This window comes from Atta colombica, unplaced genomic scaffold, assembly GCF_001594045.1.
Source record: "Atta colombica isolate Treedump-2 unplaced genomic scaffold, Acol1.0 scaffold43, whole genome shotgun sequence".
Taxonomy (NCBI): Eukaryota; Metazoa; Arthropoda; class Insecta; order Hymenoptera; family Formicidae; genus Atta; species Atta colombica.
In genome coordinates, this window is record NW_017259532.1 from 209,226 (window position 1) to 233,173 (window position 23,948).

At 33.3% G+C, this 23,948-nt stretch overlaps 1 protein-coding gene across 1 annotated transcript in view; it reads right to left on the minus strand.

Moving 5' to 3' along the window:
* LOC108691229 (prominin-like protein) overlaps positions 1-23,948 on the minus strand; it is a 213,230-nt gene that overhangs the window by 35,459 nt on the left and 153,823 nt on the right. The window contains exons 7-9 of the mRNA XM_018198904.1: positions 4,493-5,048; positions 4,232-4,390; positions 3,821-3,942 (exon numbers count right to left, since the gene is read on the minus strand). Coding sequence (XP_018054393.1) covers positions 3,821-3,942; positions 4,232-4,390; positions 4,493-5,048 — 837 coding nt within the window. The remainder of the gene's footprint in view (positions 1-3,820; positions 3,943-4,231; positions 4,391-4,492; positions 5,049-23,948) is intronic.

Below are 23,948 nucleotides of genomic sequence, written 5' to 3' on the forward strand. Positions count from 1 at the left end.
ATTATTTGATATCTTTTTACTATTCGAATAGTCTGATACCATTAATATCTCACAATATATATTCGACTGAAATTTTATATTAAAAATTTGATGCAGAATTATATTCTTTTTAACTGAACTTTTTCCAGTTTGTGGTTTTACACAGTTATGTGATTTATGCTGATAATCGAAATAGATTTTCATCATAAAATGCTGAAATGTTATTGTCCTTCATGAAAAATTGGTTAATATTAAACTTTTTTTTACTAAGCAATGTTGAAATTGTATTGCAAACAACCTTATTCCATAGTCGATTATTATTGCTATTTTTCCTCTGTTTTCCTTTTTTAAATAAATAAAAGTTTTGGTAAATTTATACCGGATATGTGAAAAAGATTCTATATCCGAATAACGAATATGATATTACATTTTTTTCAAATATCCGGTATCCAGTAATTTTACATTCCGGTGCATCCCTAATATATATCATATAATCTTCGCATTAAGAAAGGCATTGCACTTTATTGCTTATTACCCTTTTTGTTACTATCTCTTTTTAGATATACATATCTTAGATCTTTTATAAATATATAACATCAGCTTATTCTGCTATTATAAATGCTAAATAGAATTATATCTGATATTTTTTTACATCAAATCTTTCCCTTAAATATATTTTTTAGACTAAATGGATTGATATATTAGAATATTATTTTAATTCAAATCAAGATTTAATTGCATATCGTTTATCAAAGAAACAAGAAATATATTTAAACAATGAAGTATACATGTTATATGTCATGTTGTATGTCACTCAAATATTTGTGTTAAAATGACTATATATCAAAATTACTATACTGTAATGGCTCATTTTCTTTGTCCTCTATTAACAATTAAGAGAGAAAAGAATAAGTTAAATATATATAATATTTCAAATAACAAAAAATTATTTTTAACAAGGTTGGAAAGAAATTACTTTGTAAAAGTAACTCGTTACTAATTTAAAAAAGTAATTTATATTATTGTTATTAAAAATGTTATAATAGCATTTAATGGTTGCAACGTGATAAAAAAATTCACACATTCCCTACCCTTCCACACACATGTATTGTATACATGCAAATAACAACAAAGATAATGATTCTATTCCGTTAACCAAAAATGTAACTATTATACATTACTATTAATCATTAACTGCGTAACTATTAATACAAATTAAAAAATATAATATTTTATCGTTATTAAAAAAAGAAGGAATTGATATCAATAAACGCGTTACTTTCCAGCTCTGATTCTTAATTCTCAGAAAATGAACCATTGTACGATCTATAGTGAAAAATAAGGTGAGGGAGATATCGTGTCGATTCAAACAATTTTTTATCACATGAAAAGTGGTGACAACAAGTTTTATATATACATGCGTATATCTTAGAGATATGTGGAACATGCGAGCACACTTTGGCTTTGTTGTAGTATACTTACTGGGCGAGGGGTATGTTATCCCTGTCTGCATATGCGTCATACAAATATTCACTGTAACGGAGCGTGTTAGCGGTTAGATTCCAACAACCATTCCACACATTAGATAGCTACATAATCTAGATTATCGCAGTGGACCGCGACTATTCGGTCTAGGTAAAATAGATTTTATACAATCTTTTGTTATTGCTCGCAGTTAATAAAAGAATGCGCATTCGAGATATAGTTGGGATAGTTTTGTAAATACCGAAATAGTACAAGTAACAAGTAATTTAATCAAAATAGCATTGATAATTTTTGATAATACAAATCATTGATTGTATAAATAAAAATTGTTAATTATATAATAATTACCATGTACAAGTATGAAATGACGATTTGAGAAACACATCAATGCAATGTGAAGTACAAAGATTTAACATTATACGCCATTTTATTGTCCATCCACAAGTGTCAAACGCGCAAAATGATTTGATTGAAAAGTGTTTGCATAATATTGCTGTGTTTAATATGACGAAATTTGTACCAAATTCATGGAGGATTCATGGACAGCATTAATTTTTTGTTTTCATTTGAAGAAAATTGCGGAATCATATCGATCACTTGGAGAAGCTTATGGTGAACATGCTCCATCGCAAAAAACGTGTGAACGATGGTTTCAGCGTTTCAAAATTGGAGATTTCGCAGAGATGTTGCAGACAAGGAACACGGAAAACCGCCCAAAAAGTACGAAGATATGGAATTGCAAGCATTGCTCGATGAAGATGATTCACAAACACAAAAACAACTCGCAGAACAATTGAGCGTTAGTCAACAAGCTGTTTCCAATCGCCTACGAGATGGGAAAGATTCAGAAAGTCGGCAGATGAATTGAACGAGAGACAGATGGAGAGACGCAAAAACACATATGAAATTTTGCTCGAACGATACAGAAGAAAATCATTCTTGCATCGTATCGTTACTGAGCATGAAAAGTGGATTTTTTTTTGAGAATCCCAAGCGCAAAAAATCATGGGTAGACCCAGGCGCACCATCCACATCGACCGCAAGACCGAATCGCTTTGGCAGGAAGACGATGCTCTGTGTTTGGTGGAATCAGAAGGGTGTGGTCTATTATGAGTTATTGAAGCCTGGCGAAACAATTAATACCAAACGCTATCAACAACAATTGATCGATTTGAACCGTTCGCTGTTTAAAAAACGACCAGAATACTAAAGAGGCAACACAAGGTCATTTTTCTCCATGACAATGTTCCATCAAATACGGCAAAACCAGTTCGGGATACGTTGGAAGCACTCAGCTGGGAAGTTCTACCCCACGCGGCTTACTCACCAGACTTGGCTCCTTCCGATTACCATTTGTTTGCATCGATGGGTCACTTGCTGAGCTTTGGATCGTACGAAGATGGAAGATGAAAAAATGGCTCGTTGAATGGTTCGCGATAAAAGGAGAAGATTTTTACTGGCATGATATCCACAAATTGCCCGAAAGATAGGAAAAATGCGTAACTAGCAATGGAGCACTTTGAATAAATCTCTTTTTATCATTCTTCCGAATTTAACGTGTTTTTTTTTGGGAAAAAAATCGTCATTTTATACTTGTACACCTGTACATGAAAAGAGATTCAAACTCGAGTGCAATTATCTTATGCCCGTGTTACATTACGCATTGAAGATTGAGGATTTTGGAATTAAAGATTAGAATTCGACCAATTAGATAATTTTAATTTTAATCTGTTTCATTTTAATTGGCTGAATTTTAATTTCCTCAATTCGTAATTTTCAATCTCTAATGCATAGTGTGCCGATATTAAGCAATTATTTCTGTTTTAAACAAGATATAAATTTTCGAAATCGAGAAGACAAAAAATTCCTTCGAACCTGGAAATTCTTTCAGAAGGATTTTTTGGAAAACAAAAAATATGGACATGCCGATTTCAAAGATATTACAAAGCGCGAATAAGTACATGCCATGATATATGGAAGAGAGTGACTACGAGACGAAAATAAAAGAATTAACAGTTTCTACATGAGAAGTGTTCAGGGATCGTTGTACGTTGAGATTCGCAAAAAAGAAAAAAAAAGCTTTATCGTACCGAAGAGTAACGTCTAATGCGTCTTGTTATCTCTTACATTTTTTTCTTTTAGATTTGTAATCGATACTTGGGACGTTACTCAACGATTTGGTAAATGACTCATGTTTAATGTATGATTTCGATTGACAATGGATTTACTAAAGACACATTAGTATCTCAAATATTGTCATGCACCATATATTGGATGAGTCAAAAACAATTAAAGAGACGTTTCTTAGATTGCAGTTGAGAATTGTTATATCTATAAGGAGAGATTAGAAACTTACGCTTCGACAAGAGGCCCCGGATATGGATCTGACTTTTGGTACAGAGCGCTCAACTTCACACAGAGCATTATTGTTGGTATGAATAGGATTAGGCACCAACCAACGCTTGCCCAAAAGCCGTTCTATACATAAATATAAATAAAATCATAAATATTAATTTTCAACAAAGACTTAATTTTATAATGCATTATTACTCGCTCAATACTTTAATTGTCATCCGTTACAATAAATTTGCTTATCACCTTATGAAAACGAGTAGAAAATTTAATGGAAATTTAGTGAAAATTTAAGAATTTATATAAATAAAATATAAAATATAAATAAAATTTAAGAATTTATATAAATATATAGGCACGTATTAGCATATCAGATGATATACGTGGATTTATGAATGCAAAACTAAATACTTACGAATGGATCCAAAATTCTATTGCATCCGGCCACGAGCGTTGCGTTATAAGCATTCGACACGGGAGCACATCTTCCAATTTTGAAAATTGCAGATTCAATGACATGCTCGAGAAATTTATCCACTTGATGCAAAAACGCATTGCCAAATTTAGTAGCAAGCTATTAACAATAACATATTTTAAATTGACATGTTATAAATAACATCAATGTAACATATAGCAATATTACTAAAATATATTTCTATAAAAAAATGAGACGTACATATTGAACATATTCCGGTCCATCCTTATTTAGGAATTGCTGTGCCTTGGTAACTTCATCCACTAAATCATGAATAGCGTCAGCCATTGAACTATGATTGAATTTAATGGTCTCCTGAAGCGTTAACGCGTTCGCGCTCAATTGTTCGCTGAGCATAGCCATAGGCATGACTAAGTCTCTGTGATAATGTTCCAAGTCATGTGCATTCTTCTCAAGACTGAGCCTGATTTCCTCTTGTCCTTCCGGTAATTTAGCGGAAACTTCTCGTAATTGTTTGGCAAGATGTTCCAAATTAATATTCGTAATGTTCTCAGCGAGTAGCTCGGCATACTGATAGAATTTAATGTCGCTTAGGCCACTCTGCGCTAGATCGTTCAGTTTGGATCTCGCGCTATCCTTCAGGATCACTACACCGGGAGAAAGGCTGATCTTGCGGCGTAATTGTTGGATGGTATCATTGATGTCGTAACGTCCATTGTAATCGCGCAGGCTCTCAACAATGAATACATTTTTTAGATTCAGCACATTGTAAAGCGTCTCATTCTCATGGCATTTACTGTAATGAGGAAAAACTCAAGTCATATAATAAATTTCTTTTTTATTCAACACGTATTGGACTATATCCAATTATTTTACATAGCGCTTATTAATGAATCGATAATAGATCTTTTTTCTCTTGTAATATATAAACATCAGAAAAGAAAAATGTAAAAAAGGTGTCAAATATATTTTGCAAAAAAAAGAATCAAAGATAATATCAATAAAAAAGAAGTGAAATCAAAATAATATATTTCAAGTATATATATTTATTAAAAAAGTCCCATAGAACACAATTCTCCGAGTATCTTGAAAACGTCCTTATGATAGTAAATATTCTTCGGACATCCTTTAGAATTGTATAGGATAATGTATATGGGATAATTGCTCACAATTAAAGAATTAATATAAAATACGGAAGACGTTTAAAGTATAACAACACATTAAAATGAGAAAACAAAATGCAATAGATAGCATGAAGCGCAGAAATTGAAAAAGAATTTCTACATCGATAACAACTAAAAAATTATAGAGACAAAAAATGAAAATTATAGAAACGAAAATGAACAAGATCTCTAGCAGCAACATACTTGAGGAGACTGTTTTTTTTCATAATTCGATTCATGTAAATAATTCAATGAATATTTTATTAATTATAAATTATTTTTTGCAAATTAAAGAAATTTTATATACTGTGACGTAATATTTTTTTGTCTGTCACGTCAAGAATCGTCGGCGGCGGAATCGCACGTCCTCCCGGCTCAGAAGGTGAACGTGCATGCGAGCGCACCTGTGCACTAATCCTGTAATTGTCTGTTTTTGTTTAATATTTTTGCTCTTATTGTTAAAATTTTTATTCTTTAGTGATTAATCTCACAATCAAAGTTCGGATCGCCATGGATCGTGTTTGACACCTGCTATATTAATCTGTAATTATCCGTCTCACTCGCCAGTAGGAGAAGGAAAACAATATCAGAAGAAAAAAAGAAAAGGCGACGCTACGTTTGAAGGCTGCCCACAAGAATCCAGACACGCAGGTCGTATGGTTTTGTATAATTACTTGTAATCTGCTGCTGCCCTAAAACCCTCTTATGTCGCGACTCCTTGCAGAGTATAACCGAACCGGATGTCCATCGGGAGCATATGGTCCCCGACGTGGAACTGGAAAAGGAGCTGCCAAGACATCTCTCATCAGGGAAGTTCCGAGGCCTCAAGAGGAAAAGCAGCTCTTGGGAGAAAATTATTACGCGCTCTTAAGAACAAGGATTTGCGAGGATCTATGCGGCACGCGCGGACAGCGTGATAAGTAGGAATCAATCAGCGTGATAGCCCTTCTGAGGGAGGGGGGGGGGCGAACGGTCTGTGTCCCTGCGTGAATTCACAAGGAACTCTCAGACCTCACTCCTGCTGTGGCCAACGTGTAAAGGACGTGCGAAGTCAATGAGCGTTTGGAGATTGCTGCTGCGAGCGAGATTATCGAGGAGACAAGCGGAAGGAACAAGACGATGAAACGAGTATCGCCACTGCTGTAAAGCTGCCGATCCGGGTTCATAGCTTCGGATGGATCGCGCATAGAAAAGCTCGCGTCGTGGAAAGAGACCGATTTAATGGCTGCCATATAAAATGAATTTGCAAGATATAGAGTGAATGTGCCATCTTCCCAAGTCTTGGGATTTTTAGTTGTCGATTTTTGTGGTTCAAATCGTAAGAGATTATTAGTTATCAAGTCGCGCTCGCTTCTCTTGCCACAATCGAGTCATTTTGGATTTTTGTACTGTCGTATCTCGCTTATATATATATATAATATGTATATATATTAGGTGTGGGAAAAAGTTCGTGACGTTTTTTCCGTTATATCTAAGAGAAAAACGCCATGAACTTTTTCCCACACCTAATATATATATATATATATATATAGGTACATATATCTTGTAACACACATACGCACGCATATGCGAAATTATATTGTCTATATGCTGTGATGTGACGTTTTTCATTGTTCATTACAAGGAAGTCATTCGATTTGACTGAAATAGCGTGGCATTATCGTCTTGTGTCCTCCCGACGCGGAGGACGGCATGTCAGCGCTTGCGCGATTTTTGAGTGACTTTTATCGTTACATTTCGCAAAGTATTATTATTGCTTGCGAGTTTATTTAAAATAATCAACGGTTCCGGTATACAATTTGTTATACGAGGCATCGTCTCATCACTTCAACTGGCGGCAAGAAAAGAGATAGAAGATTTATATCGAGGATACGAGGCTACTCAAAGGAGGGGTAGCGCGCAGATGATACCGTTCTGAATTTTTAAATTAATCCCTTGTTAATGAACCTGTCATCTTGTCGCTGAATTACAGATAGCTATTAAAGAGAGTGATTAAAGCGGCATGAGAGAATGGCCACTCTCTGTCATAGTACAAGCGAGAGACCCCCCCCCCCGCTATCGATGCCGTAGAAGAATCTTTGCCGTGAAAGGAATCAAATTCAGAAGACTGTTCAAAGAAGGAGTCCATCGATTAGAGTGTAAGGATACTCCTGCAAGAGAATCACTCAAAGGGAGTCTAATATAGCCAACAAGAATGCCAACCGTAAGCCATATCCCGCGCATGTAAGGATATAGAGTGCATGGCGCTATCACGACTTGCGGAACTCGCGAGATGATTCACGACCAATCAGGACGCGATAAGACTTATCACATGGGTCTATGGCCTGCCTGCCTGCGAAAGGACCTGGCACTTGTGCTGTGGATGCGTAAGAGGACGCAGGACATTCCAGAGGAATTTAGATTATCGAGGAAAATCGAAAACCTGACAGTAATATAATTCTACTGCAGTCTTCTGAAATTGGATCGCGGGAGATACTCGTAGGTGCGGAAGAGAAGAAGAAGGCGCGGATAAAGGCACTATGTTTACCAATGTAGCCTAGTTTCCACCGAGGGTTTAAACCGGATCATAATGTAAGAATCTACAATTAAGCATTCTCCTGTCGTTCGACTGTAACAGGGGAATACTTCACTCTAGTTGGTTCTTACATTCTGATCCGATTTAAACCTCGGTGAAAACTAGACCAATGAGCCATGCTGTGACGTTACGTATCATTGGGAACCTGCCGCGGATCGCCTCGCCGTTGCAGCTACCATGCGCGTTATCTTATGTACTTACCATCTTTCTCTCGATGCATTACTGTCTTCTATTTCTCTTTTTTCTTTTCATATCCAAAATCATTTGACATATGACGACATATTCGGATGATAATATCATCAATGTAATTTTGATAAAATTGCGACGTTGCCAAATAATATGCATAATGACATAAAAGTTAAAGATTAAGATGCATTGCGACGTTGACAAGTGCGCATAATACAAAATAAAAAGATCAATTTTAACTTCCGAATTGCGTGCGTTTATTTTCATACTTATTTGTTCTTTTTTCTTACAACGGATAGATACATATGGCATAAGATAGATCGGATGGGAAGTAAAGAAAATACATATATAATGATGTGAATGAAAAAATTTTTATTTATATTTTATTACATCATTTTTTTTCATACGCATTAAAAACTAAAATTAATAGCTCGCAATCGACAAGTTGATGTCCAGAAGATGTCGTTATCGCGTATAGCGTTTACGCAATGTTGGAGAATCGCATATATTTGACATCGATCATATCAATAAATAGGACTAATCGTTCGAATGTTAATATCAATCTACCTGTTAAACTGAAACATACAGCGTAGCGACGTTTTGGTCATCGTCACACGAATAAAAAAATCGAGACATATGTGCGAAGCATCGTTCAGTGATGCAAAATCTGAATTAGCGGCCCAACGTTTATAAAATTGTTGTAAAATTGTCTTTGTATTCGTTTCAAAGCATTTTGTAAATATTCCATCATTGCTTAGAAACACATTTCGAGAGACAACAGTTTGTGTTCATGATGATTTTATAGAGCAATCTCCACGTAATTCAGTGAACCAACGATAATTCCATTTTCTTAATACTTGTCGCTCGTAGTCAGATCATAACGTCTGTTCAATAAATGCATCGTGCGATGCTCCATGCTGTGTACGCACGTAATGTTAAAAACGTTCTTTTTTGTATATTAGAACATTAAAACTTACATGTTACTGCAGTCCTTCTTTGTTTCGTATGATGCATTGCTCTCTTTGATGAAGTACATTTTTCAACTGTTCGTACAACCAGGTATCGCAAGATTGATCGTATCCGCATAAATTGTAAAGTATATGGTTATATATACGCTGCTATCTCATATAATGGTAATACTTCTAGAATCGAAGAGGGAATAACTCCTCCCCTTCTTTATAAGAATTGCGAACATGTCATATCGCGTTTTATCGCATCTTTCTACGTATTTTCTTTGTTCACGAGTTTATCAATGTTTATATTTTATGAATGATATTTCGATGACTTTGATGCTTTTCCCTCAGGGCATTCCCAATATCTCGCTTTTTTCTTCGATAGTGGATTTAATGACAAGAATACTCCTCGATTTCTGGTATATGTATTCTTTTACTCAGCCTATGTTTCTTAACGCTCATAACAGAAACTTACGATTGAATGAAAAAAGCCTTATACACTGCCTATATACATTGCATGTACACACACACACACACACACATAAAATCAAATCGGATATGCAACGCGACATAATTTTAACAGAAGCGTCGATGTTTCGGATTACATACATTCATATAAATGTTCATATATATATATACGCACATACATACATAGAAGAAAGGCCTCTATTAGACGACCTCTATGAGATATCGAGTTCATTTTGAATAAATGCTAGAAATTTATAAGCAGAATTTAAAAAAATAATAGGTCATTTTGAAAGGAATTTAATAAACTTTAAGATAATATTATAGAAAATTTAATTTAAATTCCATTTTTTTTTGAAAATTAAAAAAATGTAAAAGTGAACAAATCACAAAATCAAAAAATTATGCTGAGATGCTCGAGAAATCGATAATAAAACGCAAAATATATCAGTATTAAAAACTTTATTTCATGTTTTTAAAATGTAAACAAACACAGGCAGTGTACGTGAAAAATGAGAAAGCGAACGATTACGATACCCAGAACTCATCTTCAGATAGTTAAAATTAAGCATCGTAGAAATAGGCACTCGATATTTATTCCGGTTGCCCTTTTTACTATTGTACAATAATATTTACTCTTTAGCAGCGATTTTCACTATGACTACATGGACGATAGCATTCACTATGGGAGCATATTTCGTATCAGAAATACCTGGGTATCTCATATTACAATTTCCACGCCTTACAGTTTTCCGATCATCAAATCTAATTTCTGTAATTAAGCAATTCAACATATACCGTATATTTTTATTAATACGACGATTTTTATTAGTAAGTACCTTATTAGTAAGTACTCTATAATTATATAAAGAATTTATTGCCAAATATTTATTTATTAAATAATATAATAAATAAAAAAAGATTTAAAGACTCATCTCAATGAAACATGAAGATATCTAAATTCTAAAATCTTTTTTTACAATGATTACAGGCATGATTTAATAATGAATTTTCTACTAGTTTTCAATACAAGAGCAATAAACATGGTGGAATCAATAAATAGTGTTTATTAGTTTAGCAGAAACGCTGCTATCTCATATAATAGGTCTTTCTTCTACGTTCATACATATATTCATACGTTTATACATACAAACATACAAACATACATTATAAAAGAACGGAAAAAGAAATAAATACGAACATATTTTTATTTAAAAATTCTTTTGCAACCAGTTATATATTTTTCATACATTTTGTAACACGCAATTCTTAACATGTCGGCATCGCATAGTATTAACAACATCCAGAATGAAAGATTCCATGTCTTTGTAAACTGCATCCAAAGTCTCGATGTACATGCGTTTTCGCTGATCGCCAGAAGCAAGTTCCACAATCACGTTCGTTTCTCACGCATCTTGACATACACGATAGCCGTCATCTTCAAATAGCCGTCGTGATCAGACGTTTCGCCTCGCTGTACGGGATTATCCTCTCATAGCAATTCATGATGATAAGCACTCAATCAAGAAGCGCAAGACCTGTTGGATCTTGTCAAAAATTTCCATGGCACGGGACTCATAAAAATGTAATGCGTGAGAATGATCAGCACCGCCTTCCTTCACGATAAATTTCTTGTTAACGATTCTGCGCAGATCCTCGAACGTTGGCACAAGCATGTCGTTGAGAAGAAGACTAGGATCGATTGTGACGTATCGTAGATTTTATATCGTATCGGAGGATGCATTTAGGTAATTTTACGCATAATGTTGATAAATAGAATATACCGAACCATGCGATCATGTATGATAAGGCTGTCGTATTTGCGTACACGTTCTCTTTACATTCAAAATCTAATTTAATAATGTCAATAGCCATTCTTGATTCGTTATGTCGACAGCAATTGATGATCACGAACGGGCCATTACGTAAAAAAGTCGTAAAGATGAGACTCGGCTCGAGATACTTGTATCTATAATAGCCATTGCAGAACGCGCGTACATGTACAAAATCGCACATGTTTTAACGAAATCCAGATTCAAATCATCGTACGGATAACATTTCGGATTCAGGTAAAGTTTCGCATTGGTTAATTTGCAGTCGAATCGATTCATACATGATGTTTTTTTCGATCTGTTTGCAAAGCAAAGATAACATAGAGCGGCTTCTCGAGCTGAGTAGCCGTCTTCATGGCCTATGCTTGGTTGTGCTCTCAAGAGCAGAAACTCGTATAGATTCTATGAACGAAAAGTCATGCTCAGATATCGTCCATTCTCCAAAGCGCGCAATATCGCCAGCTTATTTATTTAGCTCAATAACGTGTGGCATTCGCCACTGTACTTTGAATAATTCGAGTATCGGCTCTGTCGCCGGATCTTGCGTCAGACAATGTCACTACGCACTCGTATTAAAATCAATTCATAACGAGCATTAATTACCACGCGTTTATAATCTTCGCAGAATCTCAATAATAGAGCGGTACACAGAAATTAAAGTATTCGGCCGCAATAATCTGCACTTCCCAGCTGGCATTCCGCATAATCACGTTTCTGTCGGACGATATAGCTAGCTTTTGAGTGTGCTAGCCCACGTTTCTATTATGATCAATCTCCACACTATTGAATTTTCATCGAATATGAACGCAATTATTTCCCAATGCCACGTCAGTTTTCCTTCGACGTATAGAAAGCTTTCGTACGGCAGTGCGTACAAATCCTGCTATATGAATATTCATATATCATCGCTGTACTCGAACATTGTATTGACGAATAGATTATTCGTGTGAGTCTCAAATCTTGACAATGCGATCGTCTAAGATCGGATCATCTTTAAGGTTTAGGATATCAGTTCATTGCACACCGTGAATCCCAAAGACTTAAAAATTTAACGTTCGACGCGCTGAGCTTCTTTTTCTTGCAGCTGAATGAGCGAGTGTTATCGAGTTGTGATCACTGCTTTGTAAGAAATACGTTATCTCTCTGTGTGCGTTCTGTTCAGTACGAGCATCTCACGTTCACGTTATCATTGTGCCATCGTGCAATTTAACGACGATCTCTTCTTCTCAAAAATCGAGCAATCATCTATTCTAATCGACGATGCGTATCATTAGATTCGTAATGCTCCGTGCGATGATGGGTAAATGATCTGCGCGGGCATTTTCGATATCTTATATCGCGGCGGCACGCTCGGCAAAAATTCGTGTATTGTATGCATGCTTTTACCGTTGTACGCGCACGCGGTAACGTTACACTCTATGCGGATAATGTTTACGTTCATTATGTTGATTGACACGTTCGTGTCATCTTCGCGGTCGCAGTATACTTCGACGAGAATCCCAGCAACGATCCAATGCTGTTGGGCTTGTCAAAGATTGTTCTGTATGCATCTAATCTCATCGTGCTGTAATTTGCGCTGAGCGTAATCAGATATTCTCCCTCATTGTCATCGGTATTATTGTTGCTATTGTCATCACACACTACGTTAATGATTTCAAGCGCGTTGCAGCGCGGACGTTTTCGTAAAATCGCGCATTTCGAAAATTCATTTATATTTCCCACTTCTTACGAACCCTCGGGAATTGTAATTTCTGCGTCATCTTTGGCGAAATTTGTTGTTTCGATTCGTTCACGTTCGGTATCGTGTGATAAGTCTCAAAAATCGCCAGAGCTCGTAATCGCCGTCACTCAAAACTATGTCGGAAATGTAGTTCGGACGGTGCTCTTCCCGCGTAAGCGACATAATGGGAAAAACGTTCAACCAGTATTGAGATTTCATAGCATCTCATCGAGCTTTTTAAATTCACGCGCATCGACCGTTTGTAGAAATCGCAGGCACATCTGTTCGCAGAAGCTTTGATCGTACGTCTGATAAGACGTGCGATTGTACTCTTTCATCGTAGAATCGTTCCCGAAACATATCGCACCAGTTCCTTAGGCAATCGAAGATCACTGAAACTGTGTCAAAATACACGACGCGGTTGTTCCTCCTAATGCCCAATGAATACTAGGTCCCGTCGCATTGTCCAGATTCATGATACTACTTTCGTTTCGGTGAGCGTCGTTACGTATGAAAACGCTCTAAAGTATGACACGCGCATACGTTTTGTGAGCTCGTTCAATTGCACATTGGTAGCCCCAGACAGCATTTTTGTCGTCTCTTTAGCGTTTTTTTTTTGCAGTTACGCCTTGTTCGCATTTTTTTGTACGAATTGAGATACAGTCCGCGACCTTGTTCCATCACACAATCGTGACGTTGCAACTCTTTGATGTTGCGCGGCTTTGCTGTCGTTTACCGCTTTCTCCTTTCCTCTCATTGCAGTCCTATATCAATCATATTATTCTCTCTTTTTCTTCCTTTTTCTTTTTCTTTTTCTTTTCATTATATTCTCCCTCTCGTTGTCTTTTCTTTTTGCTCACAATTTTATTAAATAAATATAGTATTTATTTTACGATTTTTAAATGATATGACTTAGCAATGATTTTGATTTAGCAACTAATTATAATAATAATTTTAATAATATAATACAAATAGTTGAGTGTTCCTAATTATCAAACCATTATAAACTATTATTGAGTAATAATCGAATTATTGTACTACATCGTACAACTATCATATTAATAATCAATTCTAACTAGAGAAAAAAGATATGTTTCCATTCGCGGTAAGGAGAAACAGAAATGTGCAGGTTTCAAAGTTACAAGCAGATGATGTTATAGAAGGGAGCGAAAAAAATATTTTAGAACTGTGGAGGTAACCCAGAAAGAAATGGAGATTAGAATTATAATTTCTTATTATCATTTTTTATTCAATTTTTTATTCAATTTTTATGTTAATAATTTAATTAACTCATTTTAGGAAATTAGGAAATAGAATAATTGCGCGCCCTTTTATCATATATATTCTAAACTGCTGAATAGAGAAAAAAAGGAGACTGAAAATAATTTTAAAAATTCAATAATATATTTAAGTACCATGTTACGCATTTTTTTACAAAACATTAATTTATTTCTTACTTTAAATGTAAGAAGTGTACAATTTTATCTGAAGCGCACATTATTGATTCACACTCATTCAAGTTTCATCATAAACTTCACGCAATCTCTTAATGCATTTATTGTTAATACAATTTTGGTGTATAATAGTCACAAATTGTTAAAATGTATTCTCTCGCACGCAATTTTATTATACAATTTCTTAAAAATGATACAAAATATTTGAATTTTTCACTAAACCGTGTATACATTGACTTAGCTTATAATACGCATGCTCGACACATTGCTCGAGTTCAAATATGAAGAGTATTGTTGGTTTCATGTACAAGCATGTACATACAATAACAATTTTACGTTTTTCATATCATATACATTAATAAGTTCTATATTCAGAATTCAGATTCTTGAATCAGTGATGATGATGATGATGAGACAGTTGACTGCATTTATCGTTCGACATCTACACGTCACTCGATAAACGTCTTCCATGTTAATGCGTGCAGGATTATAGGTTGCCTCGATTGTCGCAGATTACAATTTCTACATGAGATGTAGGTCCCGATGTCCAGGAACTTATACAATTGTCAACGTTAATGCGTAATGTCTCTTCATCAAGTTATATGTAGCGAGGTTTAGAAGGATAGGATAGAAAATGAAAAGATGCGCTGTAGAAAAAAACATGTAAATAGAATTTAAAAAATACATAACGTATAAAATGTATAAGCAAAATTTTATAAAATTGAATAAACTTACTTACTTACTCACGCCTCATCCTGTTGAATTGAAACGTAATAGTTCATAGCATAAGATGTTTTCAAGGGTAGTATATTCTGATATAGTAGAAACAATTTGCTCTATGTAGTAGAAACAATCCAGAACGAACTGAAGTAATAAGTACTTATGGATCCATAAGTCTCTTTTTTTTAATAATGATGCCCATCACTATTTAAATCACAAATTTTCAGAAGCTTCGCATTCCACTGAATCCTCAGCGTATGTATTAAGCCAACTGACCGAATCAGTAATGTCGCCATAAGTCTCTCTAATTAGTGCTCATTTCCAGCAATATATCTAAGTTAATATATTATTGAAAATTATTATTTTCGCATCAAGTTATTTCAATTTCGTCTCTGTGTGTGTGCGATTTTACTTTAATATAGATATCATAATTACATTTTATGACATCAAAGTAATATATGTTCCACAACGTCTATGTGTGAGCTTCGCTGTATGTTTCATCAGCAACATCATGAATCGTACAATGACATTTAGGAAGATTTAAATTTACATAATCATCAAACTTTCACACACATTGATATGTTTATATATATCTGTGTTATGCTTGGTAAGCATATTTCGAAATCCAAGTTCTTTATACTGCGACTCAAATGCACCATCAAAGAGCAATATTGTTTATTCATACAGAGTAGTTTATTTCATACAGAGTAATGTAAATGTATAATTTTTGTTTAATGTTTAAAATGTAATATCCTCATAGACGTTTTTGGATGCGATGACTGCAGCGATAACTATTCACTGAGTGACTGATGTATTAGAATTCTCTTTCGTTCATGCGTTTTTAATTTTTAATTTTAATTTTTTTTTTATTTTTTATTCATTTATTTTTTTCTTTCAGACGATGTATTCAGTATGGAATTTCACTTATCTTTACAAATAGCGAATTAATTTTCAATGTATTGCCATCAAGTCTACATTTAACTATGCAATGACACATATATAAGAATGCAGTTTGACGATATAGAATCTTTTTTTTTTATATCTAAGGGATCAGCGCTAGCGACAATAAAGTCTGTCTGTTCCCATTCTCTTTTCAAAAAATGAGTTTAGGCAGTGTTCAATATAGATTTTACGTATCTTTACAGTGTTAGTTTTTTAGAGTAATGTTATAACGAATAATATGTTTCCATACATCACCGTACCTAAGTTATTATATCTAAGTTATCCCAATTGCAAAGAATTACTTCCATATCTTTAATATTAAGAATGTTATGATATCTTTTTGAAGATATAAAAGACCAATATTGTCGATCAATTGATCCCTTAGATAAAAATAAGTACTTTATTTCTTTGAATGTTGCAAGGTCTATGTACACTGCTACAATATCAAATTATTTCTTAATAACGACAATCATTTATTTTATTATATATACATATCATTTATTTTATGTTACAATAGAATTAATTAAATTGTTGTAATATGGTTCTGTCTCATTATTGTAATCAATAAACTTTCTACTAATACAAAGGTAAATTCGTGACATTAGCTACCGTTTCTAAATATATTTCATATAATTATACATTATTAATTTAGTCCCTTTTTTTATTTTCTTCATTTTCTGTTTTACATATCTTATAAAATTTAATTATCTTAATTACAGAAAATATTAATTTTATTTATAAAAAATTTTTGTTTCTGATTTTACATTTTATAAATAAATTGTACCAAGAAATAATATATGCATAGAAATAATATATGCAATAATATATATATATATGTTACAAATCGTATTAAAAAAACTTTTATAATTAAGTAAATAAATTTTAATTCCATCAAGATAGGTAAATGAAATCCTATAATCGACCAAAGTTAATCTTATTACTTAAATATTTCAATATAAATTTATTACGTACATTAGACAATTCTATAAACTGTGCAATAAAGTCCTCTCCAATCTTGAAACACAATCATGGTTAGAACTATAATAGTATTAATAGTGTTATAAAATGTTACATTGTGTGTTCGTACATGTGACTCTTGAAAAATGATGTTCACTCACTAGTTGTTGGTTTTCAATATTATTTAAAGCGCAAACTATTCATTCACATTCTATAATAGAAGCTTTATCATAAATTTTGTGAAAGTACTTACAACACTGAATTTACTGATAATACAATTTTTGGCGTAAAAAATTATTTAATTTCTTCACTCATACTGACACAGCATATGTACTCCATGCAATGTTTCAATTTGAACATAAAAAATACAGGTGTCGACTTCATGTACTAAGTTATGACAATTTCGCATTATATGCAACGCGTATTATAACAAGTTCTGCAATCAGAAAGATTTCAAAGATCCGAAAAAAATGATTGTAGAGATTAAATAAATAAAATGACACACAATCATTGCCGAATTCGTATTTTATAGATATTTTATAGATTGTAACATCATTATTTGTCTGTATTTGTATTGAAAGTGATACGTATATACGTATATTCATACATATGTTCATATTCAGCAAACGAGAATGATGGATCGAAATGAATTGAAATGGATTCAGATTTTCAGAAATATTGATTCACAAATGTTAAAATGAATGCTTTTCAATCCTAAATGCATTTTTATTCATTTATAGGAATTGCATGGAGCATATCTCTATAGAGCATATACCTATAGAGAGAATATTTCCTGTAATTAAGATAATTACAGGAAATAATATTATTATAATATAAATAAATATAAATAATATAAATAAAATATAATATAAATAAATTTTATAAGATACACAGTGTGACAAATAATTTTTAAAACTAATTTTTAATTTTTAAAACTGAGCCTATAAACACTATAGAAACAAAATATTCTTATGCTTATTGTTTTATTTATTCAAAATAATCTCCTCTTGCTTCAATACATTTATTACAGCGATTCAAAAATGATTCACAAATGCATGACCCAGCTCATTTTGTGATATTGCCTGTAGTGCCCAAGTTGAAGCTGTTTGAATGGTCGGAATGTCTTTGAAAAAGCATTCTTTCGACTTTAATTTCAATTTTGGGAATAAAAAGAAGTCGCACGGAGTCAAATCAGGTAAATATGGCGGATGATTGAGTACACAGATTTGATTTCGGGCCAAAAATTGACGAATAATGAGTGAATTGTGAGATGCGTTATCGTGCAACAATTAACTTTCTGAATCTTGATATTCACAGGGACAGATACGCTTGGCCATTAAACGCTTCAAAACTTCGAGATAATAATTGCCAGTAGCTGTTTGACCAGATGGAACGAATTCTTTATGGATAATTCCTTTGCTCAAAGAATGTAATGAGCATTATCTTGATTTTTGAAGGCACTTTTTGTGTTTTTCTGGCTTAGTGAATTTTTTGACATTCATTCCGTACTTTGACGCTTAGTTTCTGAATCATACTAGAAGCATGTTTCATCGCCCGTAATAACTGATTTCAGAAAGTTTGAATCATTTCTGGAGGCTGCAACGATGTCTTTGGAATGGCCAACTCTCATTAATTTTTATTTATCTGTTATCTGTCAAAGTATGTGGAACAAATTTAGCAGACCTTTGTTTTACTCAAATTCTCATGAAAAATAATCCGAATCGTCTTTCGATTAATGTTCAGAGTCTCTTCCATCATTTTCAGTGAAGCATTGCAGGCATTTGTAACAAAATCACTTTTTTGATCATTTCTGATTTTTGAATTGAAATTGACCTTCCCGTATGTTCATCACCTTTCAGCGACTCTCTGCCATTCAAAAATCGTTTATACCACAAGAAAACATTTGATCGACTTAAACAAACGTCATCATACACTTTGCATTTTATTGAATTTAATTACTGCTCTTTGTTCCATAAATGATAAAATTTCAACATCAATTTAAAATTTGTTTAGGAAGAACTGTCTGTTTTGTCATTTGTTATCCGATTTTCATAAACTTAGGTGCGTTTGAAAGAAAAACAACGTATCTTTCTAATGATGCTAATGTTCAACAGATGGTGCCAGTCTTAAACACTAATTGCTGAGATATGGCGCCAGTCTTAAAAATTATTTATCGCAATGTGTACAACATGTACAACAAAAAATGAAGAGAATAAAGATAGGGACTAAATTAATAATGTATAATTGTATGAAATGTATTTAGAAACGGTATAGCTAATGTCACGAATTTACCGTTATATTAATAGAAAGTTTATTGATTACAATAATGAGACAGAACCATTACAACAATTTAATTAATTCTATTGTAACAATAAATGATTGTTGTTATTAAGAAATAATTTGATATTGTAGCAGCGTACATAGACCTTGCAAACGTTCAAAGAAATAAAGTACTTTTATCTAAGGGATCAGTTGATCTTTTACATCCTTAAAAAAATATCATACCGTTAATTCTTAACATTAAAGGTATGCAAATAACAAATTCTTTGCAATTAGGATAATTTAGATGTACGTCTGTATGGAAACATATTATTCGTTATAATTCATCATTATTCTGAAAAACTAACACTAAATTTGTAAAGATTCATAAAATCCATATTGAATACACTGCCTGAACTCATTTTTTGAATGAGAACAGATAAATTTTATTGTCGCTAGTTCCTTAAATATAAAAAAAAAATTTCATATCGTCAAAGTGCCTTCTCATATATATATGTCATTGCATAATTAAATGTAGGCTTGATGGCAACTACATTAAAAATTAACTTGCATATTTGTAAAGATAAATAAAATTCCATATTAAATACATCGTCTGAAAGAAAAAAATAAAAAAAAGAAAAATTAAAAATTAAAAACGCATAAACGAAAGAGAACACTAATACATCAGTCACTCAGTGAATAGTTATCGCCGCAGTTATCGCATCCAAAAACGTCTATGGATATTACATTTTAAACGTTAAAAATTGTATGTTTACGTTATTCTGTATAAAAAGGATAAACAATATTGTTCTTCGATGGTGCATTTCGATAGAGCGATTCGATGAATCTGCCAGTATACTATAAGAGCTTTTCGAAACGTGCTTATCAAGTGTAACACATTGCAGATATATAAACATATCAATATGTGTGATTCGAAGTTTGATGATTATGTAAATTTAAATCTTCCTTCTAAATGTCAATGTACGATTCATGGTGTTGCTGGAATATACAACGAAGCTCATCTACACATAGACGTTGTGAAACATATATTATTTTGATATCATAAAATGTAATTATGATATCTATATTAAAGTAAAATCGCACATATATACAGGTGAAATTGAAACAACTCTTGCAAAAATAATAATTTTCAATAATAACTTGGATATATTGTTGGAAATGGTGAGCACTAATTAGAGAGACTTATGGCGACATTACTGATTCGGTCAGTTGGCTCAATACATATGCTGAGGATTCAGTGGAATGCGAAGCTTCTGAAAATTTGTGATGGGAATCACTATTTAAAAAAAGAGACTTATGATCCATAAGTCTTATTACTTCAAGTCTTATTAGTTGCTCTGTGGATTGTTCCTACATAGAGCAGATTGGTTCTACTGTATCAGAATACACTACCCTTGAAAATGTCTCATGCTGTGAACTATTATGTTTCAATTCAACAGGATGAGACATGCAAGAGACAGTAAGTTTATTCAATTTTTATAAAATGCTTTTGCTTATACATTTTATATGTTATGTATTTTTCTAATTCTATTTACATGTTTTTTCTATAGCGCATCTTTTCATATATCTTCGAAATCTTGCTACACATCTCATATCTTGATGGAAATACGCATTAATTGATAGCGTATAAGTTCCTAGGATCGTGGGACCTACTCTCATGTAGAAATTGCGATCTGCGACAATCGAGGCAATCGCATAATCTTGCCTCAAGCTATGTAGAAGGCGTTTATCGAGTGACATGCAGATGTCGAGCGATTAATGCAGTCAACTGTCCCATCATCATCATCATCTGATTCAAGATTTGTAGAACTTGTTAATGTATATCGTGATATAAAAACAATAAAATTGTTATTGTATAGTACATGCTTGTACATGAATCCAACAATCGTACTCTTCTTATTTGAGCTCGAGCAATATGTCGAGTATGCGTACTATAAACTAAGTCAATGTACGTAATGAAAAATATTCAAATATTTTGTATCATTTTTAAGATAAATTACTAATAAACGCGATGCTGCAAACACTTTGCACAAAATTTATGATAAAAAATTCTATTATAAAATGTGAACTAGTAGTCTAGTATTTCAATTATATTGTACATGCTGCATTAAATATGCTGCATTAAATATTAGATAAATCTATATTAAAAAATATATTTCTTTGAAAATTTATCTTTTCTCTAATCTGTTCATCACTCTTTCTTCATATCTTCGTGATATTAAATTACTTAATATAATAGCGTGATTCGGATGATCGACCTATACATATTAAAATATTATTAAAATTGTGTTCATATCATTCTATCATAAAATCGCATTATAAAAGTCGTAAAATAAATATCGTTTTAATAAAATCGCGTGCGAGAGAACATTTTAACAATTTGTGACTATTATACGCCAAAATTGTATTAACGATAAATATGTAATGCATTAAGAGATTGAAGTTTATAATGAAACTTGAATAGAATGTGAATCAATAATGTGTGCTTCAGATGAAATTGTGTACACTGCGTACATTTAAAATAAAAAATAAATTATTGTTTTGTAGAAAAAATGGGTAACATGATACTTAAATATATTATTGAATTATATACTGAATTATATTACTGAATAAATTATTTTCAGTCTCCTTTTTTCCTGCTTTTATTCAGCTTTTATTCAGCGATTTAGAATTAAATATGATAAAAGAGCGCGCAATTTTTCCTCAAATAAATAAATCAAATTATTAAAATAAAAATTGAATAATAAGAAATTATAATTCTAATCTCTATTTTTTTCTGGGTTTCCTCCATAATCCTAAAATATTTTTTTCGCTTATTTCTATGACAGCTAACGTAACTTTGAAACCTACACATTGCTGTTTTTCTTTACCGTGAATGGAATCAAATCTTCTTTCTCTATAGTTAGAACTGATTATTAATATGATAGCTGTACGATGTAGTACAATAATTCGATAGTTAATAATATTAGGTGTACAACTTTGCTTCCGCCGTTTTCCTATAGATGGCTTTAGCGGTAAGTGGTGGTCGAAATAAACAGATCATAGACATCATACAATAAACTTGGGCATCTGTCAACATAACCCCATAGAAACATTAGTCGATTTGTGTCTGCATCATAAAGTTATTCTCGATTGAAAATGTCAGTTTACGAGCCAAATTCTCGTCATTTGCGGGAGATTTTAATTTTTTGCTTCAATATGAAGAAATCTGCGGCTGAGACTCATCGAATGCTCTCAAATACTTATGGTGAGGCCGCTATTAGTGAAAGAACGTGTCGTGAGTGGTTTCAAGAACGGTGATTTTGACGTCCAAGGTCATGCTCTGTATTTGATGGGACCAGCTCGGCGTAGTGTATTATGAACTGTTAAAACCGACTGAAACAATCACAGGCGATCGGTATCGAACGCAATTGATGCGTTTGAGCCGAGCATTGAAAGACAAACGGCCGCAATACAACGAGAGACACGATAAAGTGATTTTGCAGCATGACAATGCTCGACCCCATGTTGAAAGTGGTCAAGACATACTTGGAAACGTTGAAATGGGAAGGCCTACCCTACCCGCCGTATTCTCCAGACGTTGCTCCCTCTGACTATCACTTGTTTAGATCAATGGCACACGGCCTGGTTGACCAGCACTTCCGGTCTTATGAAGAAGTAAAAAATTGGATCGATTCGTGGATAGCCTCAAAAGATGACCAGTTTTTTCGACGCAGGATTCGTACGCTACCCGAAAGATGAGAGAAAGTAGTGGCCAGCGATGGACAATACTTTGAATAAATGTATAACCAGTTTTTTACAATAAAGCCTCGAATTTCGGAAAAAAAACGGCGGAAGCGAAGTTGTACACCTAATAATTTATAATGGTTTGATAATTATGAATTTGTATTACACGCTCAGCTATTTGTATTACATTATTAAAAATATTATTATAATTAGTTGCTAAATCAAAATCATTGCTAAATCATATCATTAAAAAATCGAAAAACAAATATCATGTTTATTTAATAAAATTGTGAGTGAGAAGAAAAAACAACGAGGGAGAGAATATAACGGAGGATGAAGAGAGAGCGCGAATAATATGATAGGTATAGGACTGCAACGAGAGGAAACAAGAAAACATAAGGAAGACAGTAGAGAGATATAGGATTGCAACAGAAGGAAGAGAGAGAGAGAGAGAGAGAGCATGAGTAAGTATAGGGCCGCAATGAATTGAAGGGAGAGAATTGTACCATATAATGGATGGAAGAGAGAGAACAACATGGTAGGCTCTGTCTCTCTCCCGCGGTCTCCTCGCCCAGTGACGTCGACCTCTTCTTTCTTGGTCTCCTCGCTTAGTGACATCAATCCCCTACCTCGCCACGACGTACTTCATCCTATCCTCAGACTCTCTATCTCTATCTCTCTCTCTCTCTCTCTCTCTCTCTCTCTCTCTCTCTCTCTCTCTCT